Source organism: Gracilinanus agilis, chromosome 4 (genome assembly GCF_016433145.1).
Source record: "Gracilinanus agilis isolate LMUSP501 chromosome 4, AgileGrace, whole genome shotgun sequence".
Lineage (NCBI taxonomy): Eukaryota > Metazoa > Chordata > Mammalia > Didelphimorphia > Didelphidae > Gracilinanus > Gracilinanus agilis.
The window spans coordinates 393,387,752-393,409,662 of record NC_058133.1 but is presented as its reverse complement, the minus strand read 5'-3'; the positions used below and the strand labels follow the sequence as shown (position 1 = coordinate 393,409,662).

Genomic DNA, 21,911 nt, shown 5'->3' with positions numbered 1-21,911 from the left:
GCGGGGGCGGGGGTTGAAGGGGAAAGGTGGAGCATGAATCATGTAACCATGTTAAAAATGAATATTAATAAATGTTAAAAAAAAAAGAAAGGAAAGAAGGAAGGAAAAAGGAAGGTTACAATATGTATCTTCATTATCTGTAACTTATGAGTGTATTTTTAATTTAGTGTATTTAAAACATCTTCCCTTGTTGCTATTCTTATTCTCAGAATTATGACTAACAGATGTTCAAGTTTCTATAGAAATGCCTTTGGCAATTAAAGGTACAATATGATTCTCTAGATGCCATTTAGGAAATCAATTAGGCATTTTTAAGTGCATAGTATATCCAGTGCCTCAGGCACTGTGATAAACACTAAGGGTGAAAAGGTGAAAAACAAACCAGCCCTGCCCTCAGGGAGCTTTCTTTCCAAAGGAGGGAAAAAACATGAGCTCATCCAGACTGATTGCTGGCAGTCTTAGTGAGGAAGGCCTTTGCCCCAAGAGGACCAGGAAAAGCCTCTTGCCAAAGGCCACCTGAGTCTTAAAGGAACCAGGATTTCCCAGGGAGAAAGAGCAGAACAGATATGGAGAATATACTGTGCAAAGAAATGCAGTCTGGTAGACAGTCTGCCTGTGTGAGAAGGAGAGGGCTTTTGTGGAAGATAGTGTGGAGAGATTTGTCATGAGGGCTGCCAGGAATTGAAGACAATACATAAATTGCAAACCAGAATTCCTGGAAGGATGTTATTCCTTCTGAGAGCCTAAGCTTTCAGGGATAATAAGGAAGTTTGGAAGCCTGCTGGTTTTTTTGGGAAAGAGAATTCTGTTTGCACTTGTTGACTTTGAGATGCTTCTGGGAATTCCAGTTTAAAATATCCAATCTGCAGTTTCAAAGGTAGGTTTAGGGCTCAGGAGACAATAGTTAGCTAGCTAGAAAAATCTGAGAGTTGTCTGCTTATAGGTGAAAATTTAATCTGTGAGAGAATGATTAGTAATAAGTACTAAGCTCTTATAATAGACATAAATCATAAGCCTAAAATAATTTGTCACAGAGTGTAAAAATTACCAGGAAATTTGTACCCTTTTTAAAAAAGGATCTTTTCATCAATGATCCATGTAAAACCCAGTTGAATTCCTTGTTGGCTACAGGAGGGGAGAAGGAGAAGGGGGTAAAGAAAAGAGGAGGGAAAGAATAGGAAAATATTCTAAATTAACTAATTAAATAAATTTAAAAAGGGAAAGGGGGGGGGAATCTTTTAGTGGAATTCTTAGTAGCAAAAGTAGAGACAACTAAGTGGCTCAGTGGATGGAAAACCAGGCCTGGAGACAGAAGTTCCTGGGTTCAACTCTGATTTCAGACACTTCCTAGCTGTATGACCCTGGGCAGGTCACTTAACACCAGTTTCCTAAGCCCTGACTGCTCTTCTGCCTTGGAACTTATACTCAATATCAGTTCTAAGACTAGAAGATAAGGGTTTAAAAATAATAAAAGCAACACCAGTTTAAAAAAAAAACACTTTTCTAATAGAAATGTCATTTCCAAAAGCTAAAATAGGAGAAATATGAAAATACCTACTTTATTTTATTCTGTATTTCTTCCCTAGCATATCATATAAAGACCTAATTCTTGCTCATTAAATTGAATAGTCAACAACCCATCGTATAAATGCCTGTTTTTTTCTTATAATTCATATAGTTGAGCATTATCTGAGTTTCAACCATGGAAAAATTTTTTAAGATTCCATATCATAAAAAAATTCCTTCTGTTTTCTTGTTCAAACAGGCATTCTGAGACAGTTCCGTCTCTGTGCCCAAGATAAATGTTCAGATAAGTACTTTATAATTGAACTTATTATACAGCGTGGTCATTTTACATCAGCCTATGAAAGTTAGGGAAAAGATTTTCTGCTTACAGTTTTTCAGGATTTAGTGAATTCATCTTGTTTTGATCATTGAGATTTTCATCCTTTATCTCTAGCAAATCATGTTAATCCTGACTAATTAATAATTTTCATCATTGAATTAGCCTTGATCATTATTCCTTCCCTCTCACCCTTGCACAGGCACAGATGTTGTTCCCGGCATTTAGAATGTGTTCCCACCCCCTCTTTGCCAAAGCTTGCCTTTTCTTCTAAGCTCTGCTCCACCTCACCTTCCTTGTAAAACCATTGCAGATGAATATTCTCCCGCTCTCTCTCCTCTTGCGCAAAACTCCTTCAGCATTTATGTATCTCTCTTTGACAGTAATGAGTATAAATTCTGTATAATATATACTTAATTGCCTGTTAAATATTTTTTTATCTTTGTCATAGATACATATAGGTTCTGCCTTGTGTATGAATAATAGTAGCAATAAAAGCCATGCTGTACATTAATAGAAAGCTTGACCATTTTCAAGACCTGTTGCACATCCATGATCACATTTGAGTCTCCTCGCCAGCTTGTAAAAGGACCAGGAGAGGCTGCCACATTTTACTGATAAGAGAATGTCATCCCCCTCCCCCTGCCAGGACCCTTCTGTTCCTCTGAGTTCCTTCACCGTTAGGGATGGAATGTTCTTGTCATGAAAGCTTGTCCGTCCTGCACTCCTGGAATGGAAGCTGCCGCCGGCCTTGCTGTGGGCTTGGATGGAGAATTCGGGATGCCGGCCCTTTGCTAGCCAGATGTGTTCTACCAGCTGGGGCAAGGGGTAGCACTTTCCTTAGCACAGGAAAAAGCCCCAGGAAGCATCTGTCAAGTTCATTCCATGTTTATCAAGTCCAGTGTTTGCTCTACCCTACTTAATCTTTTTTTAAAAAAAAACCTCTTCACCTTCCATCTTGGAATCAATACTGTATACTGGTTCCAAGGCAAAAGAGCAATAAGAGCTAGGCCATTGGTGGAGAGTGGGGAGAGAAGTGTCTTCTCCAGGGTCACACAGGTAGGAAGAATCTGAGGCTAAATTTGAACCCAGGACCTTTCATCTCTAGGCTTGCTTCTCAGTCCACTGAGCCATCTCACTGCTCTCACCCCTACTTAATCTATTCAATCTTGGAACTCGGGGGACTGTGGGCACATTTCCTCGGCCTTGAATTCCATCTCAGTCTGTCATCCAGCCATTGCTCTTGCCTCTGTAATGCATCTCCATTTCTTCTTCCTCCCACACCTTTCCCTCTCTGGCTCTAGATACAGTTACTAATAAATAGTATTATTCCTTCTAGAAAGAATTTGTAAATGAGAGTGCTCTGTGGATCACCTCTCCATCTCTGTTACTCACCCGACTACTAGAGCCCTGGCCATACTCCCCTCTATGTGTTGTCTCTCCCTCTTGAACCTAAGCTTTTTGAGGGCTGAGACTGTCACTTTTATTACTTCAATCTCTAGCATTTACCACAATAAGCACTTAAAAAATACCCTTTCATTCATTCATCATTCATACTCCACAGGATTGGTTATTCCTTCAGACACTAAGAATCTGTTGTTTTGATCTACCAGTCGGGTTCATTTAACCTGTAGGGATACAGTTAAATATAGTTTTAAATGCACTTTAGAATATTAAAAGGATTAACCTTAGAAACTTCATTAAAAATCCTCTCTATTTAGAGCACATTATTTTTAAAATCCATTTCCTTTTTTATCAAATGAAAAGAATTCATCAAGTAGAAGAACAACCTTTCTACATGATGCTTTCTGGATTCTTTCACTGCAAGTGCTCTCATTCCCTAACTGCCTTGTATGTAATTTAGCTTGTATTTAATTTGTATAAGCTTACAAATGAACATGTTGTTTCTCCTGAATGTAACCTCTTTGAAAGCTGAAATGATTGCATTTTTTGTGTTTATATCTCTAGCACCTATCCTATAGTAGACACAATAAATGCTTGTTGACTGAGTGATGGATGATACTTAAGAAAATTATAGCTTTAAGTCAGTAATCCTTTGATCCTTATAACTATGAATTAATTCTTACAATTTTCCAATAGACACCCCAACTGTCAGTTCCTTATTTCATAAATGAGAATGTTTAGTAATCAGTTAGTTAAAGGAACTTGCCTATAGTTTAAAAAAAAGATGGAGATGAAATTCAGGAGCCCCCCCCCCCATATCTTTCCTTATTAAATTTGTCCCTGATTACATAGTCAAGTATATTTTAGAGTTTTAACCTAAACAGTATTAATTACTCCAATTAACTAAACTTCTAGACCTTTTAAACTTCTAAATATTTCATTTTAAAAGTTAAATTACTGCCTCTTAGACAAACTTTATTTTTATAAGAATACACTTCTCTATATACATGGTTTAATGTGCTAAATTTAATACATTTTTTTAATGCTAAGCATTCTGTGAGAAAAAATTAAATAGTGCATAATTCAGATTTTAAAGTTGTTTAGTTAGAATTTGCTCTTGAACCTGACTCAGTGAATCTTTAAAGTTTCTACAACTTCAACTTCAGTATTTTTAGTTTTTTTCATAGAAAATGGAACAAGCATATATATAAATTCTTTTTTTTTTTTTATCTTAAGCTCTCCTGTAGACCACAATGGTAGCTAAATGTATCACCCATTTTTCAGTTCTGGCAAAATCTGTGAAGAGTCAGCATACCTCTTTCTCTGTATGCATATGTTCAGCTTGTGGCCTTTTGAATCTTTCATTATACTGACTTTTTGCTTTTTTTGGTAAGAGACACAATTTTTACTTTCAGAAGGCAGTTCTATTGTGCCTGGTGTTGAAAGGGTTAATCATATAGTTATACAAGATTTAGTCACAAGGTACCACAGATAATGTACTTTTAAGATTCCCATAATAGTAGTAGTTAGAAAAACGGCTTCTTTTGACTTAAAATTACACAGACTTGATCAATTAATGTTTTAATTTTTTAATTAATGTTTACTTAAAATTACACAGACTTGATCAATTAATGTTTTCATTTTTTAATTAATGTTTAAACTTAGCACAGTGACTTTTTTCTCTAGTACAGTGCAAATAGTAAATGCTCAAAAAACCTAGGTAGAGGTCATTTTATTTTGAACTAATTCTAATTAACAAAACAATTTTAAGCTACAAAATAATGCTTTTGCACCACATATGCATAACATATGCTATGATTATTATTACATTTCCTGTGTGTGGTATGCTTAAAAATTTTATCAGTTCCCATTTGGGGAAGTTCTTTAATGTTTGATGATTATGCAAAGTGAACCAGGTTTATTCACTAGATGGCACTGTCCCCTCAATGTCACTAATTCTATAGTGTTTTCTGTCCTAGTGGCTCATCTCTTCGAAACAAGACACATCTTGAACCCTGCCTAACTGCTTTTGCAGATTAAAACCCTTAGATATTTTCAATAAACCAATTCCTATAGCCTTTTGCTTTGAAATTAGGCAGCATCTTAACTACTGGAATTTACATCTTAATTTACTTAGTATCATTCTCATAGTTCAGTTGGTTATGATAGCTTTTATCACCTACTCCATATCATACTGCTCTGCTATTATGATTTTTTTGTTACACTTCAGAATTTAATGAATTTTAATTGTGTGAAGTATTCTACACCTTGACTAAAAATTACCACAGTTGTTAGCTATGAATTTTATTATTTCTTTCATTATTTTTCTCAGTTTTTATTTTAAAACATATTATGATAAATGTTCTTTTACTTAATTTTATCCAGATATTTAATAAATTAACTGCTGCCATGGATAAGAAATTGTCAGTGCCTATCACATCTATTTAGTCTGAAATTTTTGCTTCCCTTCTTCATAAAATGTTTTTTAAGGTTATCCCAAAATTGATTCTAAACCTAAATTGTCATGTTTCAAGAAACTGCAAGTTATCAAGAATTTTCTCAAAGATTAAGAATACAAGAATAAAATTAAGACTAAGACTAGTTATATTTGCTTTTAAAAATTAGATAAACTATGTTGCTGGCACCTTTTTTCATGATTTGTTTTTCACTTTATGAGTTAACTAGTATTTCTACTTAAAAGCACATTTTAAGTTGAAACAAACTAGACTTTATAACATTAAAATTGGATAATTACCTTTCCTTTTTTGGTTTCGTTCACTTCAATTGAAAAGCATCAATTTTTTTATCTTATTGAAATGCTTTTCTAGAAGTACTGAGGATGGGTGATTCAAAAAGAAACTCCGATATTGTTGTTCTCACAGTCATATGAAGTTATACAGTAGGAAATATAACAGATTCTAGGTCAGCATGTTTTAGTATGTTGTCACTCTGGTGTAAAGTGTGGCATGAAACTGCCAGTTTTTTTGACATTGGTATGCTTTTTTATTTTCCCACAGAAACTATTATAAATTCTTCCCAAACTATGTGGTTATTATTGAGTAACTGATCTAAAAGCTCATATTAAACAAAGGCTCGAGGACATATCCTTTAATGCTTGGAGGAGCCCTCATGCAGTTTGTCCCCTTGATTTCACAGACTAGGAAACTAGGGCCCAAATGGTTGTGTTTTATCTGAAGTCATACCAAGAATAAACAAGAGAACCAGGATTTTAACTCAGGTCTGTTATCAAAAAGGTACCATTTGGATTAGACCTTGAATGAAGAGAGACTCAACAGTTAGAGGTGTGTAGAGGAAAAGGAGTCTCCATTCCAGTCATAGGGATGTTGTGACAAAACCACCAAGATGAGAAAGCAGTACAGGAAAAAGTAATTGAGTTTGGCCAGAAGCTGAAGAAGAGTAGTGTAAGATAAGAAAGACAGGCTATGGTTAGGAGGTTAAATGACTTCGCTATGCTTGCTCTCATAGGTTGGATTTGAGTCTGTGTCTTTTTGATGAAAAGAACATTCAATCTGTTATACCATAATGCCTCTCAAAAAAGAAAATAATATTAATTGATATTGGCATGCCATTATAAACTTAAGTTATTTTATTTATATTATCTTAAGTTTAACTCTGACCTTGTGAAGCAGGTATTACAGGGGAAGATTATTTAGGAGAATTGCAGAAAGAAAGAAGAGTTATTGGGAGGTTATTATAATAGAAAAGAATTTAGGGCCTCCATTTAGAGTGGTTCAGCAGGAGTCAGGAGGTGAGGACACGTATAGTAGAATTAGGCTTACTGAGATATGGCACCTGATTAGGTCTGTGGGATTAGATTCAAAGCTACGTGATATGGAGATAGAACCATCCATAGCTAGTTCTGCACTGGCACAACACCTCCTTCATCTATATTCCTCATCTTCATAATGGGAATATCACTTTCTTTGCAAATGTTATGTATTTCTTTTAGAATAAAACGAAAGTAATGTAAAAACATACTAAAAGACATTTAGGCCTTATTTAAATCCAAATATTATTAGCAAAACAGAGTGAATCTACTAGGAAGCAGCAAGAAAACTAAACATCTTCACTGGCAGTATAAAGTTGAAATCTCTTATTTTTTTCTTTTTCCTTTTTTTTTTAAACCCTTACCTTTTGTCTTAGAATCAATACTTTTGCATTGGTTCCAAGGCAGAAGAGCAATCAGGGCTAGTCTAGTGATGGCAAACCTTTTAAAGACCGAGTACCGGGCCTGCCCCCACCCCACCCCCCAGACAGAGTGTCATGGTGGCCACACCCCCACCCAGTTTTGGTTGTGCCCCTCCCCCTTACCCCACACAGGAGAGGGAGGAAGCCCTCCTATTGGGCTGCTGGGCAGAGGGGCGGGGAATGTGAAAAAATGTCCTCAGCCTGGTGGAGAGGGGAAAGGCAGCAGCTCCAACCGAGTCCTTCTGCCTTTCTAGTAATGAACTCTGGGAGGGAGGGGAGGAGGGTGGCAGTGTGCCCACAGAGAGCACTCTGCATGCCGTCGATTCCCCATCCTTGGGCTAGGCAATGGGGTGAAGTGACTTGCCCAGGGTCACAGAGCTGGGAAGTGTCTGAAGCCAGATTTGAAGTGAAGACCTCCTGTCTCTGGGCCTGGTTTTCATTCCACCCAGCTGCTCCCAAGTTGAAATCTCTTCATAAAATATTGCTCAGGAGTGGCTAGTGTAGTATTTGAATGACAGAGAAATAGAAATCAGAGAAAAGGCTAGCATATATTCTTTAAGAGATTAGAAATATAATATTCTATAAACGTTAAATGTCTACTGTGTTCAAAGGACTGTGCTACAAAAACAAAACTGAAAAGTTTTCTTGTCCTTAAGCAAACTTATATTACATCACCAATCTGAATTTAGGCCATGTTCCTGAGAGATGATATCTTGCTGAAAGGAAAAAAAATTAGATAAACATTAAGAAATAATACCCTAATGATATTTATACAAGCCATGTAAGCCTTGGGTGGATGGTGGGGTTGGGAGAGGGTAGGAAAGGATCATTATTGCAGTCTGACTTTGTAGTGATTTGGCCCCCAAGACCAATCCACCATATTTAAGGGCAACAGGATGTATAGAAAATAATTTTAGACTTGGAACTTCTACCATAACCTTCTTACAGCTTCTTGTCCCAGGTCCTACTCAACAGTAAATGGTTTAGGCATCACCTTCCCTTCTTAGCATTCTCTGAATTCCTCTGCTAAACACAGGAGAACAGGATTCCCTCTTGCCCAGCCTGTGAGCTGGGTAGGAACACTTTTTACTCACTCTGATTCTGTAGCCTTTTACATCTTGTCAGAAGATGAGGAAGGAGGAAGAACTCCAGAAGCAATAGCTTACCTTCAGAATTTCCTCTTCTGCCCAGAAGGTGCTGGATACATGTTTAGAGATGCTAATATCCTGCTGCTGCTGTTGCTGCTACTATATAGTAGCCAGATGCAGAAAAGCAGCAGATGGACCTCAGTTAGAAATAAGAGGGTTCACTAGAATTTTTAAATTTTATTTAATTTTTATTTAGAATAGTTTTCCATGGTTACATGATTCATAATCCCCCCTCCTCTGCTTTCTCCTCCTTCCTCCCAAAGCTGACAAGCAGTTCCACTGGGTTATACATGTATCATCATTCAAAACATATTTCTCTGTTATTCACATTTGCAGTACAGTGACCTTTTAACATCAAAACCCTAATCGTATCCCTATCGCACTACATGATTGATCATGTGTTTTTCTAATGCATTTTTACTCCCACAGTTCTTTCTCTGGGTGTGGACAGCACTCTTTCTCATAAATCCCTCAGAACTGTCCTGGGTCATTGCATTGCTGCCAGTACAGATGTCCGTTACATTCTATTTTACCACAGTGTATCAGTCTCTGTGTACAATGTTCTTCTGGCTCTGCTCCTTTCACTCTGCATCAATTCCTGGAGGTCATTCCAGTTCACATGGAATTCCTCCAGTTCATTATTCCTTTCAGCACAATAATATTCCATCACCATCAGATGCTGCAATTGGTTTAGCCATTCCTTGATCAATGGACACCCCCTCACTTTTTAATTTTTTGCCACCACAACGAACACGGTTATAAATATTTTTTGTACAAGTCTTTTTCCTTATGATCTCTTTGGGGTACAAACCCAGAAGTGGCATGGCTGGATCAAAGGGTAGACATTCATTTAAAGCCCTTTGCTCATAGTTCCAAATTGCCCTCCAGAAGGGTTGGACCAATTCACAACTTCAGCAGCAGTGTTTTAGTGTCCCAATTTTGCCTCATCCCCTACAACATTTATTACTTTCCTTTGCTGTCCTATTGGCCAGTCTGTTAGGTGTGAGGTGGTACCTTAGAGTTGTTTTGATATACATTTCTCTAATTATAAGAGATTTAGAACACTTTTTCATGTGCTTATTGATACTTTTGATTTCTTTATCTGAAAATTGCCTATTCATGTCCCTTGCCCATTTATCTATTGGGGAATGACTTGATATTTTTGTACAATTGATTTAGCTCCTTACATATTTGAGTAATTAGACCTTTGTCAGAGGTTTTTGTCATAAAGATTTTTTTCCCAATTTGTTGCTTTCCTTCTAATTTTGGTTGCATTCGTTTTGTTTTTACAAAACCTTTTTTAATTTAGTGTAATCAAAATTATTTATTTTAACATTTTGTAATTTTTTCTAACTCTTGCTTGGTCTTGAGCACATGTTCTTTAGAAAAAGTAATATTTATGATTCAAAGTGCCCACAGCTTTATTAAAATTTTATTATAAAATATTACACTTAAATCAAAAATATTTAGCAATAAATAAGAATATATTTTTAAAATTTATTAGAGGTTTGGTGTTATTGTTTGTATTTTGAAATAATAGAAACATAGAATATAGACCTAGAGAAAAGATTCATTCAGTCCTTCTTTACCTTTCTAGATTATGATACTACCCTTATCTCTCCTTGTCTCCATGGCTTAGCACAGTGTTGGCACAAAGTTAAGTACGTAATAAATATACATTTGAAAACAGTATGGTAGTTTGACCTTGGGGTATTTTACTAATTGATTACTGATTGTCTCCAATCTCTTCTATCCATCCTTCACAATTTATAAATTAATGAATAAATGAATTGTATGAAAAAGCAATGTGTTAACTATTTACTGTGTGCCAGGCTCTGTATGAAACAGTTGGGAATACAAATAGAAAAGGCTGGATAGTTCTTGCCCTAAATAGCTCACATTCTATATCGGGAAACCACACATAAGGGAATGTAGTTGCAGAGCAGAAGAAAAAGTGTAGCATTGGCATATTGCCAGGACCAGGGGCTCTTAGGATACATTAGCAGGAGAGATACCACTGCCTAGGAGGCTGGAGGGCAGAAAGACAGGGCACATAGTAAGGCTTGGAGGACATGGTGGGAGGGCAAGGTGGTAAAACCTGATGGTCCCCTGTCTCTCTGGAAGGATTAATGAGGGACTCCTGGCTTATCCAAGCAGTGTGAGTGGTTGTGCCACTCTGTCTTACTCCTGCTCCCCAGAGAATCTGGAAGACTAGAGTAGGAAAGGCAAGAGACTCTGGTGGTCCCATTCATGGAGGGTCTTCTGGGCTTCTGACTACCACCACAACATTTTTCCTAATGCATAAGTCTGCTCATATCATGTTCCTACTCAGAATCTCTTCATGGTTCCTTATTGCCTATCTGATAAAATACATTTTTTAAAACCTTTACCTTCTATCTTAGAATCTATAACAAGTCTCAGTTCTAAGGCAGTGGAGCAGTAAGAGCTAGGCAATGGGGGGTTAAGTAACTGGCCTAGGGTCACACAGCTATGAAATGTCTGAGGTCAGATTTGAACCCAGGACCTCCTATCTCTAGGCCTGGTATTCTGTCCACTGAGTTATCTAGCTCCTCCCTGATAAAACATTTGTATTATTATATACCCCTTTGGCCTAAAAGAAGAAGCAAACAAGATTTTCCTTCTCTGATTTTTCTCAAATTCAAAAGATTGAATGGCCCAGAAGTCTCAATTATATACCCAGGTAACATTTAATTTCTAAACTATAAAGAGTTTAATGTAAATAATCATATTAAAATGAACAGGTTTTAAAATTTGAATGTGTGCTTAATCTGCATGATAATCCAATGATGTTTTCCCCCAATCACAGGTAAATACAATTTTTAATCATCTTTTTTTGACATGTCATGATCCATATTCTCTCTCCCTCCTTCCTTCCCCTCAACCCTCCCCAAGACAGCAGATAATATGATAATCGTTACATATGTGCTATCATGAGATACATATTTCCACGCTCCATGTTCATTTTAAATGTTGCTGACATACCATATTTTTAAAAACTTTTTCAGTGTATTTCATCTAGTATAATTACTTTTTTTTTAATGAGTGACCTAATCACTAATTCAAGCCTTGACCTTTTTTCTAGTTGCACAGCAAGAGGCTGAAATGGTCAAAGATTTCAACGGCTCCCTCGCATCCACCGGAGTCCACAGAAATCCACTTATTCTTAGCAGCCACTCCTTAATGCAAGAGACCAGCGCATCTGGCCCTGACCAGTTCATTAATGCTGCTCGAGTGTCCATGAGGATGCAGAAAGTGAAACAGAAACTCGACTCAGTCACGGTACGTTATGTCAGACCCTGGGGGCCAAGAAGCCTCTGTTTCTGTAGGACACTCGGACTCTTTTATTGGCCTGCATCATGGTCTCACTCCTTCCGCCCGGGGATGTGTTTTAGAGCAGGGCAGGGCCTTGGGTGCGTCCGTTTGGCAAGAGGAGCTGGGAGTGGGGAGCAGGAGCACCCGTGTCTACTAACCTCCCGTGTCCTGTCCCACGTCTCCGAGAGGATCTGGAGTCTCTGGTGGGGAAGGACTCATTCATGGCAACACTGTGGATTGATACTAGAAGCCAGTGGACACGGTGTGAAGGTGATGGAGCCGTGTTGGTGAACTGATGGCCTGTGTGCCGGAGGGAGCAGCTCCCCTCCCCCTCTCTGTGGCTCCTGAGGATATTTCTCCCATGCCCCGCCCCTCTGCCCAGCAGCCAATGGGAGTGCTTCTTTCCTCCCCTGGCTGGGGTAAGGTGGGGCAAGGGGGCTCCCATGTGACTTGAGGGTGCTAGAGATCTCTTTGTTGTTTGGTCATTTCTTTTGGCGTGTCTGACTCTAGGTGACCCCATTTGGGCTTCTCTTGGCAGATACTGGACGGATTTGCCATTTCCTTCTTGAGTTCATTTTCTAGGCAAAGGTCAAGGGAATTGCCTGGGTCACACAACTTCTGTCTAAGGCTAGATCTGAACTCAGGTCTTCCTGCCTCTGAGCTTGGGCCTCTGTCCTCTGTGCCCCCAGTTGCCTGATTTACATTTAGGAGATACTTAATAAATAAACAGTGTCTGATGGTTCAGAGACTTGCTACAGATCTTACAGCTTAGTAAGTGGGAAGATACACATTAAACCCTGATTTTCTGTGAGAAATCTAGTGATCTCTGCAAACCATTATTTTTTAAAGGAGCATCTTTGCCTGATAAACTTATAGGACATCATCATTTCAGAGCAATTTTACTTATACTATTTTTTGTGACAATTTCCAGGGACCACAGAATCACAGAACTGTTGAACTCAATGGGGTAGTAGAAGTCATTTCATCTGGATGCAGAATTTCCTATTCATAACAACCCTGACTCTGTTAGAAAATTTGTTGTGACGGGCATCTGGCTATCTTCTGAGTCATAGCATCATCGATTTAGAGCTGGAAGGATCCAGAAAGCATGTAGTAAACCTCTTTTTCCCTTGGAAGGCACATAAGCTCAGGGAGGCAAAGTAATTTCCCCATCATCATACAGCAAGGGAGTGTCATAAGCAGGTTTTGTACTCGGGAAGTCCCAGATTCTCAACATCTTGTTGAGGCAATTCATTCTATTTTCTTTGCTCCTCTTTTAAAAAATACAATCTTTAAAAGAGAAATGTTACAAAATTGAATAGATTTAACTAGAATGTGGGACCATAGCACTTCAGTTCTGTCCATGTGGTTTTCTTGGCTAAGAGCAGCTTGCTATTTCCTTCTCCAGTGAATTAAGACAAACATTATGCAAAAAAGAAAAGAAAGAAAGAAAAGGATTTGGTGGATTTGGGAATTGTGAAGAAGGCCTAAATTTGAATTTATAGAGGACAAATTTGAGAGAATTAAAAAGAGTTCGAAATAGAAAGAAAGTAATTTGAGTTGAAGAAAAAGAAAATACTTAGAAGGAAAAAAGGAACCCCAAGAAAAGAACTATTAATCTGTGTTCAAAATGCAGGTTTCTCCCAGAATAAAGATTAAAGAGATTTGAGGAATGCCTTTCCATTCTTAAGATTATTAAATGGCATGAAGTCCTTATTGAAAAAAAAAAAAAACTAAAAAAAACTAAAATAAAAAGGGTTTCAATGGTAAAAACGCTTCCTAAAAAAGCATCTTAAGAGGAGGAGATATCTTTTAAGGATGCCTTGCTGGTTCACTTTCACAGGCTTGCCTGCCTTATTGTTCCTAGTTGGTGCATCTGGTTGATGATGCTAGAAGCCCAGACATATAGAAAAGTATGATTTAGGAAGAAGAAATCAAAGTCTTACAATTTACACAAAAACTTAATGACTAAATTGTGTATTTTTAAAGAACTGTATGTGGCTAGCACCAAATAACACCATTAAGAATTAAGTGAATCTTATTTTAATGTGGATAGAAGAAACTTGTTATTAACATAAGCATTATCTCTGAGTCATCAGTATGTGTATTCAGGCTATCTATTCATTCATCAGAGCTAAGATAATCGTTTGTAAAAAATAAAAATTAATAAATAACAATAGTAATCACAAACAATGAAAAAATAAGTGGAGTATAGTTAAAGTGATTGAACCCTTAAACAAGTCATTGAAAATAAAAAATGAGATATGTACACTAGAATTAAAATACTCACCACATCTAATTCAGAAAACCAGAAAAGCACAGAAAGTACTTCAGTTTACAAACATAAAGCCTTAATTTTCAAAGAAAAAGAGATGGCTGCCAAAAGCAGCTCTAAAATCTTAAAAATAAAAAGAATGATACATGATTATGTGTTGTATATATCATAAACCAGAGAGAAGCAGTGAAGGGTAAAATCAATTTAAAGAAAGCATAACAGAGTAGCAAGCTAATCATTCCAAGGCCATTTGATGATGAAAATGGAAAGACCACAAACAGAAGAAAAAATGGAAAAGGTTTGCAAACTCATTTTAACAAGATGTTTTATTTATCAACAAAAGTGGGGTCACCACACCTGGGACCCTGACATCAAAATCATTGAGGTGTTTATGGAATGATAGAAATGATAACAAGGAGAACTAAGACAGGAAAAGTAGGTGATTTTGATCATGGGTACCAGAGAGTGGGAAACTTCACAGATCTTGTTAATGTTTAAAAAAAGTTGAATCAGAGACCATCAATAACTAGCTACCTTTATATGCCTTCTCTTATCTTTAAATTTTAAGGTTTTTTTCCAAGTCATCTATCTAAACAGCAATTGAGCACATTCTAGCTTGAAGATATTTGTTAGGAAGTAACAGGCTTTCACAAGCAATATTAAAAAAAACATATCTTTATAATCTCACAATTATCCAAAAGCTATAAAGAATATAAAATTCCATTCTGTACTTATCACTTGTTGATTATTTTTAAAACACTTAATTTTATAGGAAAAATCCTGTCATCTAAGCTCTTTTATAGTAAGGTGTCTCCCATGTATGCCTCCAGATTATTCAGGATTCCTCAGAAGATGTAGCCACAAAAATAACCTGGTTGAAAGAAATGTCTGATTATATGGTGAGGCATAGAAAGGAGGAGCCCTCTGCTTGCCAGTTACCTTCACCACTGAGACAGAAGTTCCCTGTTATGGAGGATGAAGTCCTCTCAATGCTGCTATTTATATATGGCATCATGCTGATTTATGCCTCTGGACATGGAAAATCATCCTGGAAGAGATTTGTAATTGCTCAAAGGACTTTGGCCTGTCCATCTCCACAGAAAAGACCAAGTAGATGAGTAATGTCCAGCCTCTAGATTTCAGTGTGCATTTGGATGGACTCCCTGTAGACCATGTCCAACAGCCTATATATTAGGGAGAAAGCATTGCTAGGCAGTTAGTCAGACTCAGAATGGAACAGGAAGAAGATAATGGGCTGGACTGCATTGGAGAAATTAGTTTGGAGAGGGGCAGCTAGGGGGCTCACTGGATAGGGAGCCAGACCTAGAGACAGGAGGTATTGGGTTCACTCTGGCCTCCTACACATCCCAGCTGTGTGACCCCGGGCAAGTTACTTAATCGCCATTTGCCTAGCCCTTACCACTGTTCTGCTTTGGAACCAATACTTAGTATCAATTCAAAAAGAAGGCAAATATTTTTTAAAAATTACTTTGGAGAGTAGAATTGCACATCAACTATGGGAAGTGGGAGGGGGTAGAGGAGGGAAAGAGCATGAATCTTGTAACCATGGGAAAATACTCTAAATTAATTAATTAAATAAAATTTTCCATAAAAAAAATACTTTGGAGAGAGAAAGCTCTCCTTTACTGATCAGTTTTTATTTTTATTTAAAATAGTGAAAAATGATTTTTCACATAAAAGCAAAGAACCATTTTTGTCTATTTAATATAACTTTAAAAATCTGTTTGACAGACCAACAATTATGAAACTTTCTGTATACAAAGAATACGAAAAAGGAATTAAACATGAAATTGCCAATGCCCATTAAAAATAACTTGTTTTTTTTTTAAAAATATGTAATGCATTTCATCCTACTATAGTATATTTTCCTCTGAACCTTCTTCTTTTCTTTCTGGTTTATTAAAAAAAATGCTTCACTGCCAATTTTTTTATTCTTTTCTTTTTTTAATATATGAGTATCATGAACTATCTCCCCCAATTTCAGCTCCTTTAAAATAAAAAAAACTCTCTTCTATTGAACACATAGTAGTCAAGCAAATTTAGACATTGTCCATGTCTGAAAATATACATCTTATTCTGTTCTTATAGTCCCTTACTTCTCTTATGAGAGGTGAGACAAATTTCATCATTTGTCCTTAGTTATGGTTGATCAGTGTACTGATCAGAGTTATTGTCTTTTATAGTTGTTTTTCTTTTCATTGTGGTCATTGTACCCATGGTTCTTCTCCCATTATCTGTATCACATCATACAATTTGTTTCAGATTTTTCCAGATCCATCCCTTTTAATTTTTTATGTTGTAATAACATTCTATTAAATTAATATACCATAATTTATTCAGCCTCCCTCCAATTGATGAGCTCTTCCTTGGTTTTCATTGTTTTGCTACAGTAGAAAGTGGTGCTGTAATTATTTTGGTACATAAGGTTTCTGTCCTATGTTTTTTATCTGTTTGGAGTGTAAATCATAAAAGTGGTGTTACCAGATCAAAAAGATATTCATAGTTTTGTGACATTTTATGTATAATTCTAAATTGCATTTCTTAATCATTATACCAGTTCACAGCTCCACCAACAATGTATTAGTTTCATATTTCCTACAATTGTCATTTGCATCTTTTTTCCTTTTTGCCAATCTGATGGGCTTTAGGAAGAATATCAGAGTTGCTTTAATTTACAGTTCTCTTCCTATTATTGATTTGGGTTGTTGTTGATAGTGTTATTAATACTTTGCATTCCTTCTTTTTAAAATTGCCCATTTATATCCTTTGACTGTGTATTGCTCTTATTCTAACTTACTTGAATAAATTCTTTACATACCTTGGGTTTCGGACCTTTATCAGATAAATTTGCTTCAGAGAATTTTCCCCGATTTATTATTTCCTTCCTACTTCTAACTACCTTGATTTTGTGCAAAGACTTTTCAATTTTATTTAATGAAAATTGTGATTTGAGATACTTTTATATGATTATTAATGTCTTCTTCTCTTTAAAATAATTTATCTTCTTTGACTATTTACCTTTTGGTGAATGGAAGATCCATCTCTTCAATACTGAAATTTGATCAGTGTTCATTTGTGGTAATGAGAGTACATGGTATACACCTTCTGTAGCAGACTTTTGTAAGAACATGGACAAGAGTAACACAAAATGGACAGGCCTAAATGAATTGTGATATACATTTGGGGGTATAGGAAGTGTCTCAGTCGATGAAATTAGTTTTATTTGGACTCTTTAAGAGTTTAGGGGCAAAGAGGCAATCAAGGAAGGCTTAAGACTTTATTTGAGGCAAATAGGATAATGATGATGGAAGACAGGCAGTCAATAAATATTTAGCAAGTGCCTATTCTGTATCAGACATATTAATCTCTGAGTGTACAAAGAAAGGCAAAAGACAGTGCCTGGTTTCAGGGAGCTCATAATCTAATGAGTAGACAGTATGCAAACAGTTGTATATAGACAAGCTCTATACAAGATAAAGTGGAAAAATAATCAACAGAGGAAGGCCCCCAAATTAAGAGGGATCAGGAAAAACTTCCTGTAGAAAGTAGGGTTTTATCTGGGATTTGAAGGAAGTTACGGAATCCAACAGACAGAGATGAGGAGAGGGGAGCATCACAGGCATAAGGGATAGTCAGTGAAAACTATTAAACTTTTATTTTGCTTCTGTTTTCTCTATGTAGGAGAATGGCCTTTGGCCAAAAACGGGACAGAACAAAATGATTAATAGTGAATTAATACTATTATAATTTCTGTGTATTATCCTCCATCCTCTTTTCCCTTTCTTTTTTCACTCTCCCTTTTCACTTTGTCCATCCTCAAAAATGTTTTGCTTCTGACCTCTGCCTCCCCCAATTTGCCCTCACCCCTTCTCTTATCCCCTTCCCTTCTTACTTTCTGTGTGGTAAGATAGGTGTCTGTACCTATGTTCTTCCCCCTTTGAGATAGTTCCTATGACAGTAAGGTTCAACTCACCTTTCCCCTTCCCCGATATCCTTCTGCTTCAATGTGGGATAATTTACCCCCTTCTCCCTCACCCTTTGCCTTTCTCCCAATGCATTCCTCTTTCTTTCTATTATTTTTAGATGTCTTACCATCATATTCAATTCATACCCTCATTATATGTTTTTTCTCTTCTTATGTAAACCCAGTACTGTGGTCCTTCAATTTCTTTAGCTTAATTTTTTTTAAGGTGACCCTATTCCATTGGGCTCTTTTCCCTTTATATCCATGTTCCTTACTCTTTGTTACCCCTTCTCTTTGCAGTTTTGTTTATTCATTCTTTTTTCTTCCCTCCTTTTTCTTTTCTTGGTTGTTTCTCTCTCTCTCTCTCTCTCTCTCTCTCTCTCTCTCTCTCACACACACACACACACACACACACACACACACACACACACACACACCCCTTTTATCCCCTCCCTGTTAGTCAAGTAGATCCTTTCTTCCTCTCATTCAGAAGTTTTTAATATTTAATTTTTTGCACCCCTTTCCAAAGAGGATTTCTCCCACTCTATTATTTCTTCTCTCTGTCTATCATTCTTTGGTTCATGACCCCTATTATCTAGAGTAGATTTTTTTTGTTGTATAACATTTTGAAGATATCCACATCCTTGTATAAATTTGGATTTGGTAAAATTCCATTTTTTAAATGGAATTCTATAAAATTCTATGATTTAAAAACTTATAACTTAAAATGCATAGCTATCTAGATCTCAAGAATAGTTGAATTAGTATAGAAGAAAATATTTAAGAAAATATTAAAAAATCTTATCCTCTGAGGATAATAATTTCCATCTCTTACATCAGAATGAGAGTTTCTACCTGTTGCCTAGCAAAATTACTTCATCTGCACAGAAACAAGATAGAAATTTAAAGGTGGAAATAAATACTAGCTTATCCACTTTAATCATTCTTTTTTCTTCCTTGAATTTTACGGCTTTGGAGCAAACTGTCTTTGTAGTTTCTCTTTTTCCCCCTATTCTCTTCTTTTAGCTGTCATTCCCAAGTGAATGAAAGGATGTGAAAGCACAACTAAAAAAACTTTAAAGGAAAACTGAATTTGGAACCAAGAAAAAAAAAAGTCACAAAAACAGAGGGAGTAGCCAAGTATACAGTTAATATTGGAGTAGAATAGAAAGACAAATAGCATTCTTGACTCAAATGAATGTTCCCTTCAGCTTCGCGGCCATGTCCATTTCTCCCTGATGTTTCAGAGAATCCTAATGCCTCAGAGTAGAAGTACTTGGAGAAAACCTTTGAAAAGGATCTCTTTTCTGTTTATCTCAAGAGTATATAATAAGCATGGCTTTAAGGAAGGGTTATCTTCTGAATCAAAAAGGTTGACTAAGATTTATCCATATCCTACCTTTAGATGATCTTTCTTCTGAGGTTTACCTATTTGTTGCCCAGCTTTAATCATTTCATTCATTGTTTTTATATATATATACATGTGTGTGTGTATATATATATATATATGTATATATATATATATTTTTTTTTTATTTTAAACCCTTCCATCTTGGAGTCTATACTGTGTATTGGCTCTAAGGCAGAAGAGTGGTAAAGGCTAGGCAATGGGTGTTAAATGACTTGTCCAGGGTCACACAGCTAGGAAGTGTCTGAGGCAAGATTTGAACCAGGATCTCCTGTCTCCAAGCCTGGCTCTCAATCCACTGAGCAACCCAGCTGCCCCCTGTTTTTCTATATTTTAAGGAAGCCAGGTGTTTTGGATTCTACCTTTTTGTCCCCCAGGAATGCAACTTCTGTTTTTCCTGTATTAACTTAGCCTCTAATAGATAGTAAACTTTTTTCTTTTTGTGAATTGTAACTAATATCTTGGGTTTTTATTAACTTGTAAAAAGACAGAGTTCTTGCTCTCTTTGTTACCATAAAAAGTATAATTTTTACATAAAATGTAAAACTAGTCCAGAATATGTAAAGTTAGTCCAGAAAACCACATGATATAGCAGAAAGAGAACCAGTTGAGAGTCAGGGACCCACATTTTAACATTAGCTCTAACATTAACTATGACCTATGTTTCTAGGCCTCAGTTTTTCTCAGCTATAATATGAAATGAACTCTTAAGCTACTCTTTTTTGTTAACAGCCAATAATCCTGATAATTCAATTCAGTTAATATCTGTTGGATATATTATAATTTATGTTACAGGTCAGTAGTGTCAAACATGTTAATATGGTCTGCAACACTGCAAAGTGTCCCCTAAAAAAGATTAAAATGCAATTGGATAGAGGCAATTAGGTTGCTCAGTGAAGAGAGAGCCAAGCCCAGAGACAGGAGGTCCCAAGTTCAAATCTTGCCTCATACACTTCCTAGCTGGTGACCCTGGGCCAGTCACTTAACCCCCATTGCCTGGCCCTTACAATTCTTCAGCCTTAGAACTAATACACAGTATTGATTCTAAGGTGGAAGATAAGAGTTTTGGAAGGAAGGAAGGAAGGAAGGAAGGAAGGAAGGAAGGAAGGAAGGAAGGAAAGGAAAAAAAAACAATGGAAGTTGGAAAAAGTCTTCCATATATTTCACCTAGTAGAATCTTAGCATCTGATAAAAAATAAGTCTTTAAAGTTTTCAATACTTTATTTAAATAAAACTGTGGACATTTTTTTCTCTCCACTGGTTGAACTAAATATAGCAAACAATATTTAAAATTTTCAAATTTTTACTTTTTCATTTATTTATTTAAATAAATTTGTGGACATTTGTTTCCACTCCTATTTGAGGGTATTTTTATGCCATGAGAATCCTGGGTTTTTGAAAACTATGCCAAGGAGGAATAGCTTTGTCAGGTTGCTACCAAGCTAAAATGGCATGACCCTGTACTTGTCATTGAAGGACCAAACTGGATAAGGTCAGAGAGTTTTCATCACCAGAAGATTTATGACCTCTTTAAAATTCTTGGCTTCCTTAAAAACTCAGCTCAAGCACTATCTTTTGCAGGAGTTCTTTTCTGGTCCTCCCCAGCTGCTTCTGTCCTCTTTTCCAAGGTTATCTTATATCTGATTATATACACACACACAACTATATACAATATGTTGTATGTATATTTACATGTTATAGTCCCTCATTTCTTGAGGACAAGTACTGTTAGTTTGGTTTTGTCTCCTTAGAACTTAGTACAATAACTGTTGTTTATGCGATATTTGTTGATTGATTGATTACCTAAGGTGATTTTTTAAATAAAATTTTGCCATAGCAATTCATAAAGGTTAAGTAGTGGAGCAGCTAGATGGCTCAGTGGATTGAGAGTCAGGTCCAGAGATGGGAGGTCCTGGGTTCAAATTTGGCCTCAGACACTTCCTAGCTGTGTGACCCTGGGCAAGTCGCTTAACCCCCATTGCCTAGCCCTTACCATTCTTCTGCCTTAGAATCAATGCGCAGTATTGATTCTAAGATGAAAAGTAAGGTTTAAAAAAAAACATAAATAAATAAATAAAGGTTAAGAAGTTGTGACCTCAAGGAATTTTGTCAACTTTAAATTCATACTATGACCTAAGTGCTGCTTAAATTGTATATCATATAATTTTTTTCTTTCTTATGCCAAGTAGCTAAATGGAATTATTTCATTTTATCCATGTGGATGTTACTTGTTCTCTAAGCTAGAAACATTGAAATTATCTTTAGCTCTTCTTTCTCCTTTACCCTTTCATCCAGTCTTTCAAGTC

General features: G+C 36.4%; 1 protein-coding gene across 1 annotated transcript in view; it reads left to right on the top strand.

Annotated features, from left to right (window-relative positions):
* Positions 1–21,911, top strand: part of AHI1 (Abelson helper integration site 1) — a 247,409-nt gene that overhangs the window by 57,387 nt on the left and 168,111 nt on the right. Inside the window, exon 19 of the mRNA XM_044675444.1 lies at positions 11,708–11,904. Coding sequence (XP_044531379.1) covers positions 11,708–11,904 — 197 coding nt within the window. The remainder of the gene's footprint in view (positions 1–11,707; positions 11,905–21,911) is intronic.